The sequence below is a fragment of the Macrotis lagotis genome, chromosome 7 (assembly GCF_037893015.1).
Source record: "Macrotis lagotis isolate mMagLag1 chromosome 7, bilby.v1.9.chrom.fasta, whole genome shotgun sequence".
Taxonomy (NCBI): Eukaryota; Metazoa; Chordata; class Mammalia; order Peramelemorphia; family Peramelidae; genus Macrotis; species Macrotis lagotis.
This window is the reverse complement of record NC_133664.1, coordinates 202,044,556-202,065,557: the sequence shown is the minus strand read 5'-3', so window position 1 is coordinate 202,065,557 and position 21,002 is coordinate 202,044,556. Positions and strand designations below refer to the sequence as shown.

The 21,002-nt window shown below is 34.7% G+C and overlaps 1 protein-coding gene and 1 pseudogene across 1 annotated transcript in view; both read right to left on the bottom strand.

The window, feature by feature from the left end:
• Nucleotides 1-1,734: 1,734 nt before the first annotated feature.
• LOC141494245 (gametocyte-specific factor 1-like) lies at nucleotides 1,735-12,329 on the bottom strand (annotated as a pseudogene).
• Nucleotides 12,330-17,650: 5,321 nt separating this feature from the next.
• Nucleotides 17,651-21,002, bottom strand: part of GUCY2C (guanylate cyclase 2C) — a 112,124-nt gene continuing 108,772 nt past the window's right edge. Inside the window, exon 27 of the mRNA XM_074194537.1 lies at nucleotides 17,651-18,245. Coding sequence (XP_074050638.1) covers nucleotides 18,071-18,245 — 175 coding nt within the window. The 3' untranslated portion in view covers nucleotides 17,651-18,070. The remainder of the gene's footprint in view (nucleotides 18,246-21,002) is intronic.

Below are 21,002 nucleotides of genomic sequence, written 5' to 3'. Positions count from 1 at the left end.
TACAACTAGCAATAGTAACTGTGGAGGACGGCTACGTGGCACAGTGGCAGGAGTACCTGAGTTCAAATCTGGCCTCAGTCACTTAATACTGTGTGGCCTTGGGTAAGCCACTTAGCCCCATTTGCCTTGCAAAAAAAATAGTAACTGTGGGAAAAATATTGAAGCAATTTTTCTATTGGATTTATGATAAAGAATGCTATCCAGCCCAAAGAAAGAGCTAATGGTATCTGAATACAGACTGAATCACACTCTTCCCCCCATTTTATTTTTTTTTGAGGTTTCCCTTTGTGGAGTGGGAGAGGATTATGCTTACATTTACAACATGACTATTGTAGTAATGTTTCATAACTACACATTTTTAGCCTATACCAAGTAACTGGCTTGTTCAATGTGGGGAATGGGTTGGGAGGAAGGGAGAGAATTTGAACTCAAGTTTTGGAGTAAATGTTGAGATTTGCTTTTGCATGTAGCTGGGGTAAAAAAAATGTAAAAATAAAAATAAGAAAATTCATGTAGAATCTTAAAAAAACAAAAAGCAACATTTTCTTTATGACTTTCATAAATCTAGATAATCAACAAAACAAAAAAACTAATCTTGCTTTGAAGCAGTTGCTGATTTCTGAAGTATAAAAGCTCACACTAAAAATTTAATAATTGTCTTGAGACAGTATTAGTAGGCTTTAGCACTCTCCTGAATGGATATGTCAAAAGCAGTCTATGGGATTTGATGGTTTTATCAGATATTTAATTGGATAGGATAATGGAAAAGAGTTGGAGGCCTCCAGCCCAGTTGATATAATCACAGAAAAGTAAGGAACAGATAATAGAGATAATATGTTAAAGTGTGAAAGTCTGCCTATTTCTTGTTTTCCCTTTACAAAGTATGAAGATCTTTCCTTGATGTATTGGAATGGAGTCTTCAGATGGCAAAAGACTGGCAATATCTCTGGAGGTCTTTAGTAAACTAAGCTAGCCAACACTAGAGATGGTAGAAACTAAAAACAGTTGTAAAGGGTATGTGTTAATCTTAATTTAATAATTGTTTATTAACACAAAATAATCATTTCTCTCAATTTTCATCATTAGGAAAGAATTAGTTTCTGGGGTAAAAATTATGGTGAACTTAGGAGAAGATATGACTACCTAGGAGTACTGTAGAAAATAGAAAAGTAGGAGTAAGCTGAGCATAGTTCTCAAACCCTAGATTTTGAGGGAACAGATTTTAAAAGTTTCAGAGGAAGGTTAGATAGGATAACATTCTTTTTATGAGCAAACACTTTGCAGAATGACTAGTACATAATAGTACATAATGACTAGTAAGGGCTTAATAAATTCATGTTGATTGAATGGACTAATATTTTACAAGTGAAGTCAACTTAGAGGGATGGGAAATTCTAAGATTGGAACAGAAACAATTCAGATGAGGAAGAAAATGAGAGTTCTCTGAAGAATTAAAAAGGGAAATTAAAGAGAATTCACTAACCAACTTAGATTTTTAATAGATTTTTATTTTAATACATCTCTGGTTTATTTGAAAAGATTTTTCTGAGGAGGCATGGCAAAAAGAATTCAAGATAGGGAAGTGGAGGAGAGGAGAAAAAAGGGAACTGGTCGATTTGAGTAACAGTTTATCTTTCTGAAGTAATATTAGGAAGGGAAATGAAGAACCCACTGATAGTAGCAGAAGGCAAAAGTATCTTCTTGGGTCTATCATTTGATGAGACAGAGTTTCAGTTACTGTCCATTTCCATTGCTTTTCCATGGTAATACATATGGCAGAAACTTGGGAACCTGCATGCCTGAACCCAGATTACTCTTTATGTTCCACAACTTCATTATTGCAAGGCTGTTTGTTATTGCCACTGCAGTTAGCAGTGCCTCAGTTGAAGGTAGTGCTGAACTGTTCCCAGAAATCTTTATCCCAGTCTTCATCACAAGGAGGGCACTGCCATGTTCACTGTCAGAATCTCACATCTGTAGCTCCTGGACCTGTGACAACATCCTGTTCATCACAGCTTGAGATGTGGTATCTGATTTAACTCCAGGAAACTTGGTGGACATGTAGACAATTTGTTTGCAACATCAGGGTGGTTCTTTCTGCATTTGATCAGATGATAAAGGAACCTGCAAGCCCTAATCTGATGGTTTTTATCATATGGGCATTACATCAGCTTCTCTGGAACCAAAGAATCAAGATAATTGTCTTCCACATCTGCAGTGAAATGGAGGCAGACCCAAGTGCTCTCTCAAGGTTGTGATTCAGGAAACCAGAAATGGCAGCCTCCAAAAGGTTCCAACTCAAAGAAACAGTCAAACTGAAGACCAGCAGTGAATGAATTACTCATTTCCTTCAATTTCTGGATAACTCTGATTTTTAGAAGAGTTGTTTTGTTTTTTTAACTACACTGTTTTTTCCTTTGAAGCTACTTTGCACAGGTATAAAAGATCAAAGATCAGAAAAGTCTGCTGTTGTTTTGATATAAAGAATAATTTCAATTCATTTCAATTGAACAAGTCTTTATTATGTGGTCATGTGTTGTTTAGAGCATCATGTTAGATTCTGGAAGACCTAAGTTTAGAGAAGATATAGCTCCTTCATAATCTCCTGGCAGGAGAATTATATAAAAATATAACTGTAGGGATGGCTAGGTGGCACAGTGGATAGAGCACTGGCCTTGGAGTCAGGAGTACCTGAGTTGAAATCCAGCCTCAGACAATAATTACCTAGCTGTGTGGCCTTGGGCAAGCCACTTAGCCCCATTGCCTTGCAAAAACTTAAAAAAAAAATACAGCTGTAAACTATATTCTATGGAAAGGTCTTGCCATGTGGACTTCCAAAAAAGTTCCAGATACTTAAGATCTTCAGTCTCTTCTTACTAACTCCTCTCCTGTTCTGTTGGGTCAGATGTTGTGTGCTGGATCCTGTGTCAAGCAATAAAAATTAAGAGCCAATTATATGGTAGGTACTACCACACAATGAGAAGAGACTAAAGTTTCCACCCTTAAATGGGGAGGTGAGGGTGAGAGTGGCTTACAATGAATACAGGCCAAGGGAAAAAATATTTTTAAAAGGGAGTAGGGAGAAATTAGAGTTGGAATATGAACTGATTCATGAAGGGAATTTTCAATCCCTGTGAGCCTTTGCTGTCACATAAAATTCCCCTGGTCTTTTTAAAAAATATGAATCCTTGTCTAACCAGCTCAGTTCCTTTGTCCTATACTTTGTCCTATGCAGCTTATTTTTTCAACTTGATTGTCAGACTTGTCCTTTTCAAATTTCTTGTTAGTTTTGATGACGGTGAATTGGGTGGTCCCTAAGATCAGGGTTCTTTAAGTGAAGAACTTCCAATTCTGACCCCAGAGGTGTAAAAGTTCAGATTTTTAGTTCACAGGCCTGCAAAATTCACATATTACAGACAGCAAACAGTTCATAGGTTTAATTCAACTTGAGACAATAAGTTACTTTAGGACAGCTGAATGACAAAGGTCAAGACAAGAGAGTCCGAGAGGGTGAGGAAAGGAAAACTGCCATTAAAAAAAGACTGAGATTAGATCAGAGTGAGTCTGGCCCTAGAGCTGGGTCCATGTTGTTAGTTAACGGCTCAGAAATAAGTAGTTTCATTGAAAAGGAGAGAGAGAAAAAGCTTAGACCTGGGTTCATATTTTTAGTCATGGGCCTGGAAAAGAAATAGCTTCATTGAAAAAGAGAAGAAAAATTTAGATTCACATAGGTCCAGGAAAAGAATTTAGAGGAAAGAAAAGAAAGAAAAGAGAAAAGAGAAAGAGAAGGAAATGGCAAGAAGCCCAGCAGAGGAGAGAAGAAAAGCTTAGATCAACATAAATCCAGCTACATGAGCTGGGGCCATATTGCTCCAACAGTGTGGGCTGGAGCAACTGGTTCTAGCTTAGAGAAAGAAAGTAGCTATCCTTCCAGGAAATGCAAAGAAGAAAAGAGAGAAAAAAGTTTAATAGATTTTTGTAGAAGAAAAAAGAAGAGCAGGCATCAAAGGATAAATAAAAAAATCATATTGTGGCTCTATAAAAATAGTCCCAGAAGTGTTCATTCTATCAATTAACAATCATTTCTAAAACTCAGAATGAGCTGAGGTTGCCTGAGAAAGCTAAAAATCACAAAAGAGTTGTTTCCTTTTTAACTATGTGGGAGAAAGAGAAAAATCAAAGAAGGGAGAGTAGGGTTATTGCTTGTAAGGTCAAATCAAAACTGGTAACAGAGACAAATCAAAGCTGCCAAATTGTTACTTTTGCTTCTGTTTGGTCTGCTATGAAGAGTGATAATATAGTTTCAGGAAAATAAATTAAACTAATTATAAAGGAACTGAAAAAAAGGGGGGGAAACTGGTCCAAATGGATTTACAATTGAGTTCTATTGAACTTTCAAAGAGCAATTAATATATGTACTAGTTGTATAAAAATTGAGAAAAAATATTCTACCAATTTTTTATGAGACAAATAAAGATCTAATATCTAGACCAGGAAAAAATAAGAGTCCTACAGACTAATGTCCTTAATGAATATTGATTCAAAAATTTTAAACAAAAACCTAGCAAAAGATAATAGCATTAAAAAATGTATTCACTATGATCAAGTTGGATTTATGCCATGAATACAAGATTGATTCTGTATTAGGAAAGTAACTATTATTTATTTCAAAACCAAAAAAAATCCAAAACCATAATGACCAATACATTCAGGAAAATCCTTTGACAAAGTACTACTCATTCATAGTCAAATTCTTTTAAGGCATAGGCATAGAACTCTTTTTTAAAAGATGATAAAAAGCTTATGTCTTAAAACAAAAGCTAGCAATGTATAGAATAAGGGAACACTAAAAACTTTCACAATAAATACCAGAATGCACCAAGGATGCATCATTTTTCTGCTATTATTTTATATAATTCTAAAAATGCTTGCAATGGTAATGACAAAATAAAAGAAAATGACAAAAAATAATAAAAAACATAGATGAATCTATCCATATGGTTACTACCATTTCTATGAGCTTCCTTCTAGATGACTGAATCAAGAATCAAGAATAAAAGAAACTCAAAAAAAATTAACAGCATTTCTATATAGTAATTACAGTCTTCAGGTAAAAATAATAGACATCCAAATAATTACAAAATGCATAAAATATTTAAATATCTTTAGATATTAGGCAAATTTATGACATAGAGATACCACAAAACATTGAAGAGCTATTCAATACTCTTAACAGGATCATGCTAATATCATTTAAAAATGACAAAATAATTTATAAATTTAATGTAATAGAGCTATTCAGTATCACAAAAGTCATTTGGAGGGGCAAAAGATTTCAAGGGAAATAATTGTTTTAAGGAAGAAGAATGGATAGAAACACATTCAGACTTTAAATTATGCTACAAAGTAGTAATCCTCAAAATTGGTACTGAATGAAAATATAGAAATTTAAGTCAAATTAGCTAAGGAAAATTCAGAAACAAAAAATTCAATAAATCAGTGTTTATTAAACCTAAGAACATAAATTATTTTAGTAAAAATTCTATTTTAGTAAAAATTCTTTATTTGACAGGAAATTCTGGGAAAAATAGAAAAAGTTTAGTAGAAAGTAGACCAATGGGGCAGCTAGGTGGTGCAGTGGATAAAGCACCAGCCCTGGAGTTAGGAGTACCTGGGTTCAAATCCAGTCTCAGACACTTAATAAAATAATTACCTAGCTGTGTGGCCTTGGGCAAGCCACTTAACCCCATTGCCTAGCCAAAAAAAAAAAAAAGTAGGCCAACAAATGCTACAAAAAGTTCAAAATGAAAATGGTCTGGATATTAAAGATCAAACCTTTAAAAAAATACAGGTCAGGGATCCTTAGAAGCCTATTAACCAGGGGTGGCTAGGTGGCACAGTGGATAGAGCACCAGCCCGGCAGTCAGGAGTACCTGAGTTCAAATATGACCTCAGACACTTAATAATTACCTAGCCTTGGGCAAGCCACTTAACCCCATTGCCTTGCAAAAAAAAACTAAAAAAAAAAAGCCTATTAACCCAAATCACAGCACAATTTAGATTCAGGAAGATGTGACCACTGAGTTGAATCAAAAGAAAACAGTAAGTATTCTGGTATTTTTGAAACCCTGAGACTCTAGATAGAGAACTCAAGGATCTTCTCTTCCTACCCTTGAGAGATCATTGTCAAATATGTGTGAGTCCGAGACTGCCCCAGAGATGCAGAAGAAGTAGAAAACTATGTGTCTGGTATGTTTTTAGAACTTTGAAACATTTGGGGATGTCCTTACTAACCTCAGAGAGGTTTGTCTAGGATATGAGCCTCACCCTGAATTAATCTCTGAGTCTGTGCTTTGAGGCTTTTCCCTTGGCAATGGGGTGGGGTCTAAGACTTTAAGAGCATTTGCCAAATGTTATGAGGGAATTATAGGTATAGTATAAGATACTAGTAAATGTTTAACAACCAGTTCTAGAGAAGAGGGAGTGAGGGAATATAGACAGGATACATTTAAGTTTAATCTAAATGACAAATATTTTTGTCTTCACTCTCAAATATAAACAATTGACAAAATAATTAATCAAACACTAAATTGTAGTGCTTGCCAATTTCTGTGATGTAACTGTTTACATTAAAAAGCCATTTTGAGCTGGCACCAGTAGATCCCTTAAGTGTGGAGTCATTATCCAAGCTTTATTCAGAGTCTTCAAGGGAGAGCAAAAGGGAAAATAGGAGGGAGAGAAAAGGTGTGGAAAATGAATGAATGCTATTCTTATAGGCAAATTTTAATAGAAGAGTTGAACATTCCAGTAGGTTGTGGTGGGGAGGTCTAGGGGAAGGCAAATAGCAAGTATCTAAAATGTACTCTGCTAAATCTTACTATCTAAAATGTACTATGCTTAATTTGACAAATATTATCTCACTTGATCTTCACAACAACCCTGTTACAGTTGAGGAAACTGAGTCAAGCAGAAATTGTGTGATTTATCTAGGATCACACAGTTAACAACAGCAATAATAATTCTAGCTAACATTATATAGTGCCTACCCTTTGCCAGGTAATGTGTTTAGCATTTTACAAATGTTATCTCATTTTTATATTCAAAATAACCCTGGGAAGATGTTACTATTATTCCTGTTTTACAGGGATAAAAAGAAAAATCAAGATCAGTCACTGATTTCTAGGTGTTAACTAGTGAGACAATATAAAAGGGAACACATGATACAAAGAAGGCAGGATCAGGAAGGCCGAATCTCAACTTTTTACTTTTTTCAAGATTCAAGCTGTTGCCATTTTTTCCTAGCCTAATCAAAATCCTTAACCCCCAAATCCCTTGCATTGAGAAGACTACCTAATTATTCCTACACCTACTAACCGCCTAAGTGTTTTAGGTGTGGCACAGCATTTTGTCATTTGTTCTTCACAAGCCCTTTATGGGGGTAGTTGTGTTTTAATTATTCTCTTTTTTACAGTTGAGGGAAACTAAGGTTCATAAAAATAAAGCAACTTGCTCAGTCACCCAGCTTCTAAGTATCTCAGGAATGATTTGAACATAGGTCCATTGAGTTCTTCTAGCTGTTGCTTCATAGTTTGTTGATATTGTTGTTCAGTCATTTAAGTCATATGTTGTTTTTTTTAGCAAAGATTCTGGAATGGTTTGCCATTTCCTTCCCCAGCTCATTTCACAATTGAGGAAACTGAGACAAACAGGTTTCAGGGATTTGCCTAGGGTCACAAAGCTTTGCTTGAAATCAGATTTGAGTTCACAAAGATGAGTTTTCCTAATTTCAGGTCTTTCACTCATTCACTTAATCTCCTTAATAAATGCTCATCAATTGACAAAGCTGTCTCTACTAAGACAGATCAGCAATTTACAGTGATGGAGATTTTCTTGGACCACTGAGGGGCTAAGTTAACTTTGTCCAGGGTCATACAATGAGGACACGTCAGAGACTTATGTTACTCTATTTTCACTGTTTTCTCAGAACCAGAGATTGCCTGTGAAAAGAACCTCTAGGAATTAAATAATTATTAAATTTATAAACATTTATATATTGTGTATTTTAATCAATACAAAATCATAACTTTTGACACTGCCTATTAATATATATTATACTCTTTCTATATGTATACTAATCAATATAAAATCATAACTTTTGTCTTTTTTTAAGTTTGTCATTCACATGAGTGTGAAGTAAAACCTCAGAATTCTTTTAATTTGTAGTCCTCACATTATTTGTGATCCAGAGTATTTTTTTATATAATAGTTGACAGTTTGAATTTCTTCCTCTGAAAAGTGCCTATTTATAATCCTTTGACCCACTTATCAATTAGGGAATAACTCTTAATCCTATAAACTTGAATCAGTTCCCTATGTCTTAAAATTGAGACCTTTATTAAAGGTTTTTCCCCAATTTATTTCTCTCCTATTTTTAACTGCCTTAGTTTTGTATAAGCAAATGCTTATTAATTATATGTAACCAAAATTTTCATTTTACCTTCTTTGCTCCTTGTTTTTTTTTTGTTTGATTACGAGTTTATTGCTTCATGATTGATTTAACAGTTAATCTCTTCCTTGTTCCTCCAATCTGCCATTCATGTCACCTTTTATGACTAGGTTTTTGGTCAAATACTGAATTCTTGCCACAATAACTAGGATCTTTGGATTTATCAGACCAAATTACTGTACTTATTTATTTCTGTATATTGCATATCTAATCTGTTCCACTGGTCCATCTCTCTATTCTTAAATAATAGCAAGTGGTTTGATGAGTTCTATTTTGAGATCTGTCATTGCTAGATTCCTTTCTTTCCATATTCTCATTAATTCCCTTGAGACTCTTGGCCTTTTGTTCCTCCTGATGAATTTCGTTATTATTTTTCTAGATCTATAAAGCAATTCTTTGGTAATTTGACTTGTATGGCACTAGATAAGTAAATTAAGAGCATTGTCATTTTCATTATATTGACTTGATCTATCCACAAGCAATTAATATTTCTCCAATATTTAGATCACTATTTTGTGAAGAGGACTTTGTACTTATGTTTATATAATTCCTGTATCTTATCAGGTAAATTCACAAATATTTTATACTATGGTCTACTATTCATAGTTCTTTTAAATGGAATTTCTCTGTCTTGTATATCCTGCAACTTTACTGAACTTAATTATTTTTATTAGTTTTTAGTTAACTTTTAGGATTCTCTAAGTACCATACCATATGCAAAAAGTGAAGTTTTTGTTTTCTTCCTTGCCTTTGCTCATTTCTTCATTTTCTTAGAATTTCTATTGTTATTTGTCTTTCATTCTGTTTTTTTTTTTAGTTTTTACAAGGCAATGGGGTTAAGTGACATACCCAAAGTCACACATCTAGGCAATTATTATGTATCTGAGATCGAATTTGAACTCAGGTTCTCCTGATTCCAGGGCCAGTACTCTGTCCACTACACCACCTAGCTTCCCCTGTCCTTCATTCTTTTTTTTGTTTGTTTTAGGTTTTTGCAAGGCAAACGGGGTTAAGTGGCTTGCCCAAGGCTACACAGCTAGGTCATTATTAAGTGTCTGAGACCGGATTTGAACCCAGGTACTCCTGGCTCCAGGGCTGGTGCTTTATCCACTGCGCCACCTAGCTGCCCCTTCTGTCCTTCATTCTTGAAGAGGACCATGACATCAGAAAGATGGTACCATGACTTGCAAATGAATTGGATTTAAGTGAGGAATAAAGTATAAAGTAACGAGACTCACTTTCTAGTAAAATATTGAAAGCTGTTGTGGTAATGAATTTCCTTGTTTTACCCCTATTCTTACTGAAAAGGCTTCTAGCTTATCCTCATAAGTTAGATAATACTATACTATTCTAATAGATACTTGCCCTTATACTTTAAGATAAATATATAAATAAGATGTGTGTGTGTGTGTGTGTGTGTGAAGGATACTTTAAGGAAAGCTCTACCCATTCCTATGCTTTCAATTGTTGTTGTTGTTGTTGGTTTTTTTGTTTTGTTTTGTCTTGTTTTTTAGTTTTTTGCAAGGCAATGAGGTTAAGTGGCTTGCCCAAGGCCACACAGCTAGGTAATTATTAAGTGTGAGGTCGAATTTGAACTCAGGTACTCCTGACTCCAGGGCTGGTGCTCTATCCACTGTGCCACCTAGCTGCCCCAGTTGTTGTTTTTAATGTAAGAATAGGTGTTTCAGTGTGTTAAATGCTTTTTCTATACCTATTGAAAGTCATGATTTTTGTTGGTTTTGTTATTTAAATGATCAATTATTCTAAAAGTTTTTCTAATATTGAACCAATCCTCATTCCTGGTTTAAATCCAGCCTGATCATAGTGTATGGACTGTATGCTGTACTTTCTTTACTAGTATTTTATTTAAATTTTTACATCAATATAAATTAGGAAAATTGGTTTATAGCTTTTAGGTTTTCAACTCTCTTTGGTTTAAGTATCATGACCATTTTTGTGTAATAGAAGGAATTTGGAAAGACACTTTTTAAAACTATTTTTCAGAAAATTTATGTAACTTCAAAATTAATTGTTCTACAAGCCATTCCCCAATTGATAAATGGTCAAAGGATATGCAAAGGCAATTTACAGATGAAGAAATCAAAGTGATCCATAGTCATATGAAAAATTGCTCTACATCACTACTTATTAGAGAAATGCAAATTAAAGCATCTTTGAGGTACCACCTCACACCTCTCAGACAGGCCAATATGATAAGAAAGGACAATGATCAATGTTGGAAGGGATGTGGGAAATCTGGGACACTAATACATTGTTGGTGGTGCTGTGAACTCATCCAAACTTTCTGGAGAGCAATTTGGAATTATTCCCAAAAGGCAACAAAAATGTGCATACCCTTTGATCTAGCAATACTACTACTGGGTCTATACCCTGAAGAGATGGTGAAAAAAGGTAAAAACATCATTTGAACAAAAATATTCATAGCAGTCCTGTTTGTGGTAGCAAAGAATTGAAAATTGAGTGAATGTCCATCAATTCGGGAATGTCTTAATAAACTGTGGTATATGTATGTCATGGAACTGGAATTTATGGAAGCCTGGAAGAATTTGTATGAACTGATGCTGAGCAAGATGAACAGAACCAGAAAAACATTTTACACCCTAACAGCAACATGGGGGTGATGATCAACCTTAATGAACTTGCTCATTCCATCAGTGCAACAATCAGACACAATTTTGGGATATCTGTGATGGAGAATACCATCTGTATCCAGAGAAAGAAATGTGGAGCTTAAACAAAGAATGAAAACTATTACATTTAATTATTTAAAAAATTATTATCTTAAGTAATTTTTCTAACTCTTATACTTTATTTTTTTCCTTAAGGATATGATTTCTCTCTCATCACATTCAACTTAGATCAATGTATACCATGGAAACAATGTAAAGACTAACAGACTGCCTTCTGTGGGGGGTGGGGGGGAAGGAAATGAGATTGGGGGGAAATTGTAAAATTACAAATAAATAAATAAATAGAAATTAATTGTTCTAGAAATGTTTGGTAGAATTCACTTGTAAATCGAACTGGTCCTCGGTTTGTTTTTTTGATTGTTGTTGCTGTTAGCTTCTTCAGTCTGGATAATTAACATTTTTTATAAATATTCATCCATTTCATTTAGATTGGAAGCTTTATTGGCACTTAGCTTGTTGAAATAATTCCTAATAGTTGCTTTTATTTCTTCTTCATTACTTATGAATTCACCTTTTTCATTTTTTGGAATAATAATTTTTACACTTTTTTATTCTAGAATAGTAATGGTTTTCTTCTTTCTTTAAAAATCAGAATAGGCATTGACTTATCTCTCTCCCCCTCCAAAAAATAGCTTCTAATTGTACTTATTAGTTTAATTTATTTTATTTTCAATTTTGTTAATTTCTCTTTTGATTTTTAAGATTTCTTTTTTGTTGTCTAATTGGAGTTTTTTTAAATTGTTGATTTTCTATTTTTTCCTTGTCCGCCCAATTTGTTGATTTGTCTTTTCCCCTCTTTTATTGATACAAGTGTTTAGAGATACAATTTTTCCTCTTAAGTACTGCTTTGACTACATCCTACAAATTTTGGTATATTATCTCACTATTGTCATTATCTTTAATGAAATTGCTGTTTCTGTGATTTATTCTTTGTTCTATCTTTGGGATTAAGTTACTCAGTTTCAATTTAATTTTAAATCTATTCAAATTTCTTTCACCTAATTCACAAGCCTGTTATTAAATGTAATTTTAATGCATTATGGACAGAAAAGATATACTTACTATTCCTGCATTTCTGCATTTGCCTGTGAAATTTTTATGCCCAAATTCATGGCTGATATTTTGTAAAGATCTCATACACAGCTGGGGAAAAGATATTTTCCTTACTATTTTCATCCAACATTTTCTAGAAGTTTAGCATATCTAAAATTCTAATTCTAACATTCAATTCATGTCTTTAATTTCTTTTCTCCAGGATCAAATACAAAATGCTCAGATTGTCATTTAAAGTCCTTCATAACCTAAATCCTTCCTTTGTTTATAGGCTTTGTATACCTCATTCCAGTATATATTCTTCAGTCTAGTGACACTGGCCTTTTAGCTATGCTAAACATAAGATACTCCATCTCTCAGGTCTGGGAATCTTCTCCTCATTCCTGGAATGCTATCCTTTTTCTGCTCTGACTAGTAACCTTTCTCTTTTTTTAAAAAATCCTGCCTAAAAATCTTTTCTTTTACTGTAAATTTTCCCCAATGCCTTCTACTTTTAGTGCCTTTCTCCCTTTAATTATTTCCTATTTATTTTGTATGTAATTTGTTGTGGTAGTTTTTCAGTTGTGTTTAACTTTTTGTGACACTATTTGGTGGGTTTTTTTTAAGGTTTTTTGCAAGGCAAATGGGGTTAAGTGGCTTGCCCAAGGTCACACAGCTAGGTAATTATTAAGTGTCTGAGGCCGGATTTGAACTTAGGTACTCCTAACTCCAGGGCTGGTGCTCTATTCACTGCACCACCTAGCCACCCCTATTTGGTGTTGTCTTGGCAAAGATACTGGAGTAGTTTGCCATTTCCTTCTCCAACTCATTTTACAGGTTAGGAAACTTAGGTAAAGAGGGTTAAATGACTTGCCCAGAGTCACATATCTAGTAAGTATCTGAGCTCAGATTTGAACTCATTAAGGTGAGTTTTCTTGACTTTAGACCCACAACTCTATCAATTATACCATATAGCTTCCCTGTATAACACAAGATATATATATATATATATATATATATATATATATATATATATATATATATATATGTCTGTATTTTACCTCCCTTTTTAATATTGTAAACTCCTTGAAGGCAGAACTGACTTTTGTCTTCTTTTGTATCTCCAGTACTTAGCAACATGCCTGACACATATGAATATTTTAATAAATATTTATTGATTAATTGATTTCTTGTACATTTAGTGATTAGATTTATCTAGGTCTGAAAGGGGTAAATTGAGATCTTTCACTATCATAGTTTTCCTGACTATTTCCTTCTGTAACTTATTTAACCTTTCCTTTAAGAATTTAGATGATATGCTGTACTTAAATTTAATATTGATATTAATTCATTGTCTATGGTACTTTTTTAGTACAATGTAGTTTCTCAGGTTATCACTTTTCATTGAGTCTGGTTTTGCTTTTGCTTTGTCCCAGACCATGATTACTATGCTTGCTTTATTTAATTCAGTTAAACATTACAGATTTTGCTTTAGCCCTTATTTTAACTCATATAATCAATAAATCAACAAACATTTATTGGATGCCTACCATGTTCTAAACATGAGTTAAGCTCTGGGAATACAAAAGTAGGTGAAAATGATCCCACCCTCAAAGAGTTCACAATCCAATGGAAGAGAGAGCATGCAAACAATAATTTAAAAACAAGAAATACATAGGATGAATTGGAAATTATCATAGCAAGAATTCATTATCATTAAGGGGGTTGGGAAAGGCTTCTTGCAAAAAGATGGAATTTTAATTAACATTTAAAGGAAACCAAGAAGATTAGGTAAAAGAAAGAGAATTCTAGATTGAGGGGGTGGGGAAAAGTCAGTGAAAATTCATAAGAGTTGAAAAGAATGTCATATTTATGGAATATTCACGAAGCTAGTGTTATTAAAATATGAATATGTGAAGGGGAGTAGGAAGAAGTCAGATTATGAATGATTTTTACAGCCATACAGAAGATTTTATATTTGATCTTTCAAGTAATAGGAAGTCACTGTAATTTATTGAATAATGAGAGTGATATGGTTAGTCTTTGTGCTTTAGGAAAATGAATTTGACAGCTGAATAGATGTTGAACTTCAATGAAGAAAGACTTAAGGCACAGAGACCAACTAGTAGGCTATTGGAAAAGCCCAGGTATAGGTGATAAGGGCCTACATCAAGGCAATGGCAAGGTCAGTGGATGGAAGGAAATATGTTTGAGGAGGGATTGCAAAAGATTGAACACAAGAGCTGAGGGAGGGTGGAGTTAAAGATAATGCCTAAATTACATTCTTGAGTCACTGGGAAGGATAGTGGTACCTTCAACATAATAATGAAATTCAAAGGAAGGCATGATTTTGGGGGAAAGATAAAGCATTCAGCTTTGCACATAATGGAGAATTTTATGGGACATCCAAGATGAGGAGAGAGGTTAGAGTTGGACCAACAGTGCTTAGAATAATCTGCATAGAGATGATCAAAACTAGGAGATCATGAAAGGAGAGAGTATAGAAAAAGAAAGGAGGCCCCAGGTTGGAATCCTTGGTAACACTTCCACTTAAAAGAAGAATCAGCAAAGAAGACTAAGAAGGAATGGTCAGAGCAGTGGTAGCAGAAGGAGAACAGAGTATTAATATGGAAGCCAAGATAGGGAATAGACCTACTATTTTTTTTTTTTTTTAGATTTTTGCAAGGCAATGGGGTTAAGTGGCTTGCCCAAGGCCACACGGCTAGGTAATTATTAAGTGTCTGAGACTGGATTTGAACCCAGGTACTCCTGACTCCAGGGCCAGTGCTTTATCCACTGCGCCACCTAGCCTCCCCAACCTACTATTTTTTGCACCAGATTTGAGATTCTACTTCAAATAAAACTAAAAGTAATAATTTATTTTTTCTGTCCTCAAAGTAAAAGAGAGATTGAAGATCCTGAGTGCTTTTGAGCATTAACTACTCATTCATATTATTGAGAGAAGTGTTCCATCCTGAGATTTATTTCCTAAATCTGTCATCTGTTGCCCAGGTAGTACCCTTCTCTCATGGCTCCAATTCTGAGGTAGGACTGTATTTATTCCTGGATAAGTCTGACTCCAAAGACAGGATACCAGTAAACTGAAGAAAATATGTTAAGTGACTAGGGTTACACAGCTGGTGAATGTTTGAGTCCATATAGGAACTCAGGTTCTAACAACATTCCCTAGTATTCTAACCAAAGTGCTGTCTAGTTGCTTCATTTACATCCCAGCCTCAACCTACATTTCCATTTCATTGAACATTACCTTTCCTCCTGCATTCTGCTATCTAGTCAAAGTGGTCTTCTCCATTACTCACATTCTCCATTTCATCTCCTATATTCACACCTTTGGATATGACAGCCCTCCATGCATAGAATGTACTATCTCCTGACCTCCACCTCATAGAATCCCTCCTTTCCTTCAGGATGCAGATCAAGGGCCATTTTGGGTCCTCCCTCCCTAATTACCTTGAAATTAATAACTTTATATTCATCTTATTTAATCCTCTTTATATTTATTCTGCATATATCATATATGCACTAGCTAACATCTCCATTAGATTGTATATTCCTTGAAAGTAGAGATCGTCTCCTTATCTTCAGTGCCTAGCAGATAATTGATAAATGCTGGTTAATTCATTGAAAGACAGGGGTATGAGCATCTCTTCTAGCTCTAGATCTATAATCCTCTGATCTTTAAAATGAGGCACCTCAGTGGCTCAGTAAATAGAAAGATGTACTATTTTTACGCACTTTTCTTTGTACAAATGAGGAAATTAAGATTCAGGGAAGTCATTCTCTTGGCCATGGTCATGCAGTTAATAGGTTTAAGGTTAAAATTTAGATCTTTCTTGGCCAAAAGTATTTCCTCTCTAGATACTCAGTTTCAATATATGCCAAAAGAAAATGAATAATTTTTGACCTTCATTCTCAAAGAAGACTAAGACATCAGGGAGTTATTGCCATGACATACACATTAATTGGATTTGAGTGAGTGAGGGAGTGTATACCAATCTCACTTTCTCCTCCAGAGACATCTGGGTCTAATTACTAGATATGAATCTGGATGACTGGAGATGGCACTGGATGCAAAGCAGTCAGGGATAAGTGACTTGCCCAGGGTCACACAGTAAGTATTGTCTGAGGCTGGATTTGAACTCAGATTCTCCTGACTCCAGGTGCTCTTTTCACTGTGCCACCTGGCTGCCTTAATTCAATAATTCAACATTTAAAATAAATAAATAAAAGCCTGGCAGCATGGTAGTATTAGAAAGCAAATATTTAGTCATCATTATGATGAATGAGGTTTTTCCACCCAACTCTAATTATGTGTTTATTGCTTCTTTGTTGTTGCAGACATATTTTATGTGTTCAATATAGGCAATATGTAAATGTGTACTTCTGGGATGCTAATTTTATAATCAGCTAGATTTGGTTTGACTTAGAATTTATTAGAGGCAGTGATGTGGTGCAGTAGGTTTGGGTCTAGAGTCAGGAAGACTTGGGTTCATCCAGGCTCAATTAATTTCTAACTCTGTGTGATTGTAGGCAAATCACTTAACTTTTACTATCTGCTTCAATTTTCTCATCTGTAAAGTGAGGATGATAATAGCAATTCCATTTCATGTTTATTGTAAAGAACAATTAACATAAAATTTGTGAATATTGGCATATACTAGGAGCTTAATAAAACCTTGTTTCCTGAGCTGGTTTGGATAATAAGAACTGAAGATAAGCAAATTAAAAGGATAAAGGCCTAGGAATAGGAGAGGGACCATTGGATTATGAGGATAAATATAAAAAGCCAGGGTTCCTCTCTCACCATGTAAAATGGGTTAGGTTAGTTTTCTCTTCAAAAATGAGAAAGTTATCCTGGGAACTTGGTAGCCAAGGTCCCTTTGACTTGACTTTCTGGTCACCTGAGGACAAAAAAAGGCCCATCTTTATAAGATCTGAGATCTTCAGACTTGGTGGATGTACCAAGACCACAAATCCCTGCCCTGCTGACTAGACATATTTTAACAAGAAATGAGAGGAGGTACAATTAAGACCTGGGACATTTGATTATTCTTTCTACATTCGGGAGAAGTAAACCTTAGATCTTCAACAACCTGCCTCATTTCATCATAATGTAGAACTTACTAACCCCTGTTACTATAAGAGAGCTGCTGCTGGCAGGGAACTCACAAATCATTTACTCAACCACCCTCTCTTTATAAATGAGAAGATCAAAGCCAGAGACCTGAAGTGGTGCACTTCACTATCAATTTTGACCTGCCCAAGAGAATTGAATTGGTTCTTTTAGGGAGATGGATCAAATGTAGAAAAGCCCATACATAGAACCAAAGAAGTTCTTTATTTCATTTGTATCAAATAGAATAAAACATTTCCTCCAAAATTTACAAGTTAATCTTACAGAAATAACATATTTAAAATATAATCATCACAATTAAAAAATACCAAAAATGGAAACAATGAGAAAAAGAACCATGAAACAAGGAAACAAAATCCCCACAAGAATGGAATTTCCTTGAGTTTTAGTATATGAAGATCTATCTTTCCTTCTTATGAGGGTATGAAGTTCAGTGAAAAACTGTTAAGATAAGGCCACATAATAACATATAGTTACATCAACTAAAGAAATAAATCTCGCTCATAAAAGAAACATGTTCCTAGGATATGACCAAAAAGATATAGAAAGGTTCTAGGTCTTTTCTATTTCTTTATTGTCTTCCTAATAAGGCAGACTTCCAAGATATACAAGATCAACTGCATAGGTGGATTCTAATTTGACAGAGATTTTAGCATCTGCTTAGATTTAAAAATAAGTGTTATTATTATCTGTGGTATTCAGTTGCAAGTACTCCAGGCTGCCTTTTTTATAGCTGGCCACGCGCCTTGGTTTCCGATTTGATAAACCTTGGGTTTGTCTCTTCTGCAAAGATTCAACGATCATGTTGGAAAATTCTGCCTGTAAATGTTGCTGATTCTCCCTGGAATAAGAGGAAAGAATTGAAACATTAAAGGAGAATACTATCCACGCAGCTGCTTTCCAACATAGGTAGTATTTGTGATTGTTGTTGAGTTATTTTAGTTGTGGCTGACACTTTTTGACTCCATTTGAGGTTTACTTAGCAAAGATGCTAGAGTATTTTACCATTTCCTTCCAGCTCATTTTACAGATGAGGAAACTGAGGCAAACTTCATTTAGTATATTACTCTACTCCAGGTTTATCTGAGGTACCTCTAAGTAAAGATGTTTTACAGCCAGTAATAGTGACCACTCTAGAGTTAAATATAGATTATGTCTGTATAGTGCTTTGCTGTTCATAAAGGACTTCCCTAGACATTGTTTTATTTAAATAGAATCAACTCCAGGAGAAATAGGTTTGATTTGTAAAAACAAAATAAAACCTATTCAGCCTGATGGGAATAAAAAACAAGTTGAACTGTTTTTGTATATGCTAATGTGAGAAGGGCTAAAATCATAATGCCTCCTGACTCTGTTCCTCACTCTGTGGAATTCTCCACCATACCCAAAAACCTTTTCATCTTGGAAGTGTGTCCTCTACCATGACAACCCTCTCTTCCAATTGGTGAATTCCTCCTTGAACCTCTGTTTTGAGGAAGTGCTTAGGAAAACCAAACTCCCCTCTTAATTCCACTTAATTCCCCTCTCAACTCCACTCCTGAATTTCCTGATTTCTCTACCAGACCCCAACTCTGGTACCTTCTCATCCTCCCTCTGCTTTTCTGCTCCTTGAAGGCAGGGATTGGATATTGTTCTGGTTTTTTTGCCTTCATTCATGTTCCCAGTGCTTAGCATATAGTAAGTACTCAATAAATGCTGACTTTGGGGAAGGTAGATGAATAGCAAAGACCCTATTTAAAACTTGACCCCCCCTTCCAACCTTTCCAAGTTTCTTACACATTTCTCCCTGCCAATCCAGCTCCTGATTCTAGGTGTTTCCATTGGCTGTTCCCCATGCATGGGATTTTCACCCTCTTCACCCAAGTCTCTCTGACTTTCTTCAAGTCCTATATAAAATCCCATTTTCCATAGGAATTCCATTCCATCCTCCTTTATACTAGTATCTTCCTACTTGATTATCTCCAATTTGTCCTGCATGAAGATTATTTGTACGTACTTGTTTACAATAGCTTGTGAGATCCTTGAGAACAAGGATTATTTTTTTCTCTTTCTTTGTATCCTCATCACGTAGCATAGTATATGATACAATACTTAAAAATACTTGAAAAGATTTGTTTACTAACTAACTCACTTAAACCTTTGGTCAAAGGAAAATTTAGGTTTAGTGTACAGCAATAAGGGACTCCAGAAGTTTAGTGGTGGTTCCTATGGCTATCTTCACCATGGGTCACATAGCTATTCTCAGGGCTAGTGTGAAGGTCTGGTTTAGTTAAGGACTTTTTATTCTCTCATAGAGTTGACCAAGTGTTTAGAAGTTTAGAAATCAATTTCTTGTCTTTGCCATCTGTCAAAAATGTTTGCTACAGCCTCTGTCTATCCAAACTGCTGAGAAATCTAGATGCTCTTTGGTTACTGAGTGTCTTTGAATTATAGAAACTGTCATCTCAATTCTGGACATACCTGAAGATTTTCAAAATGCCAGAAACCTTGTTGGCTAGCCTCTGCTCATAATTACTACATGGTTGGTTTCTCTAGTTAACTTAGAAAGTCCCCAATGAGCTATCTGTGATGGAGAATACCATCTGTATCCAGAGAAAGAATTGTGGAGTTTAAACAAAGACCAAGGACTATTACCTTTAATTTAGGGGAAAAAAAATCTGATATCTTATTATGTAATCTTGCTATCTCTTATACTTTATTTTTCTTCCTTAAAGGATATGAGTTCTCTCTCATCACATTCAATTTGGATCAGTGTATACCATGGAAACAATGTAAAGACTGGCAAATTGCCTTCTATGGGGGGTAGGGGGAGGAAAGCAAGATTAGGGGAAAAATTGTAAAACTCAAAATAAATAAAATCTTTAAAAGGAAATAAAAAGAAAATTCTCAATGTATCCATAACTGAGAAACCACTGACCTCCCAGGTGAACTTGCTATTTGTATTATTTTTATAAAAAATTATTACCATAAGTGACCCTAGTCTCAGGTAGGTAGGACCTGAAAAATTCAAGGATGGAAGTGAATGGGAGCAGAACTCTATTACTTAATTAGCTGGAATTTTCTCCAGAAACAAAAATAGAAACAAGCTTCACATCTCTTATGGCAAGCCAAAAAAGTTTCCTTTCTCCATTTTTTTTTTGCCTCACTGGGACTTAGAAAGAATATTGTACATCCCTAAAGATCTAAACAAACTCCACCCCCAGGAAGCCTCAGAAGTGAGATTTTATTGCTACTCATTTCTGATCTATTACTTCCTGCATACAGAATCTGTCAAAGATTAAATTTCTTATACATAGTAAAATCTAGAGTAACACTTCTCTTGAGAGTCTCCAAAAATATTTCACTCAAGCCCTGTAAGGATACAACTATTTTTCATAATAATACTAAAATGTTACCTGTCTTTTAAAATATTCCTCCCCTTTACAACTGCTTAACCATATGAGGTCAGATTTTCTTCAAACAAAATAACATTTAGCAAAGGATTGACTACAAAAGCAGATAAGAGAATACAGTTGTCTTCTACTAAGTCATACGCTAAAGAAATTTGTAAAAATATATGAACCAATATCACACTTTGTTCTATTTCGGAAAATATAAG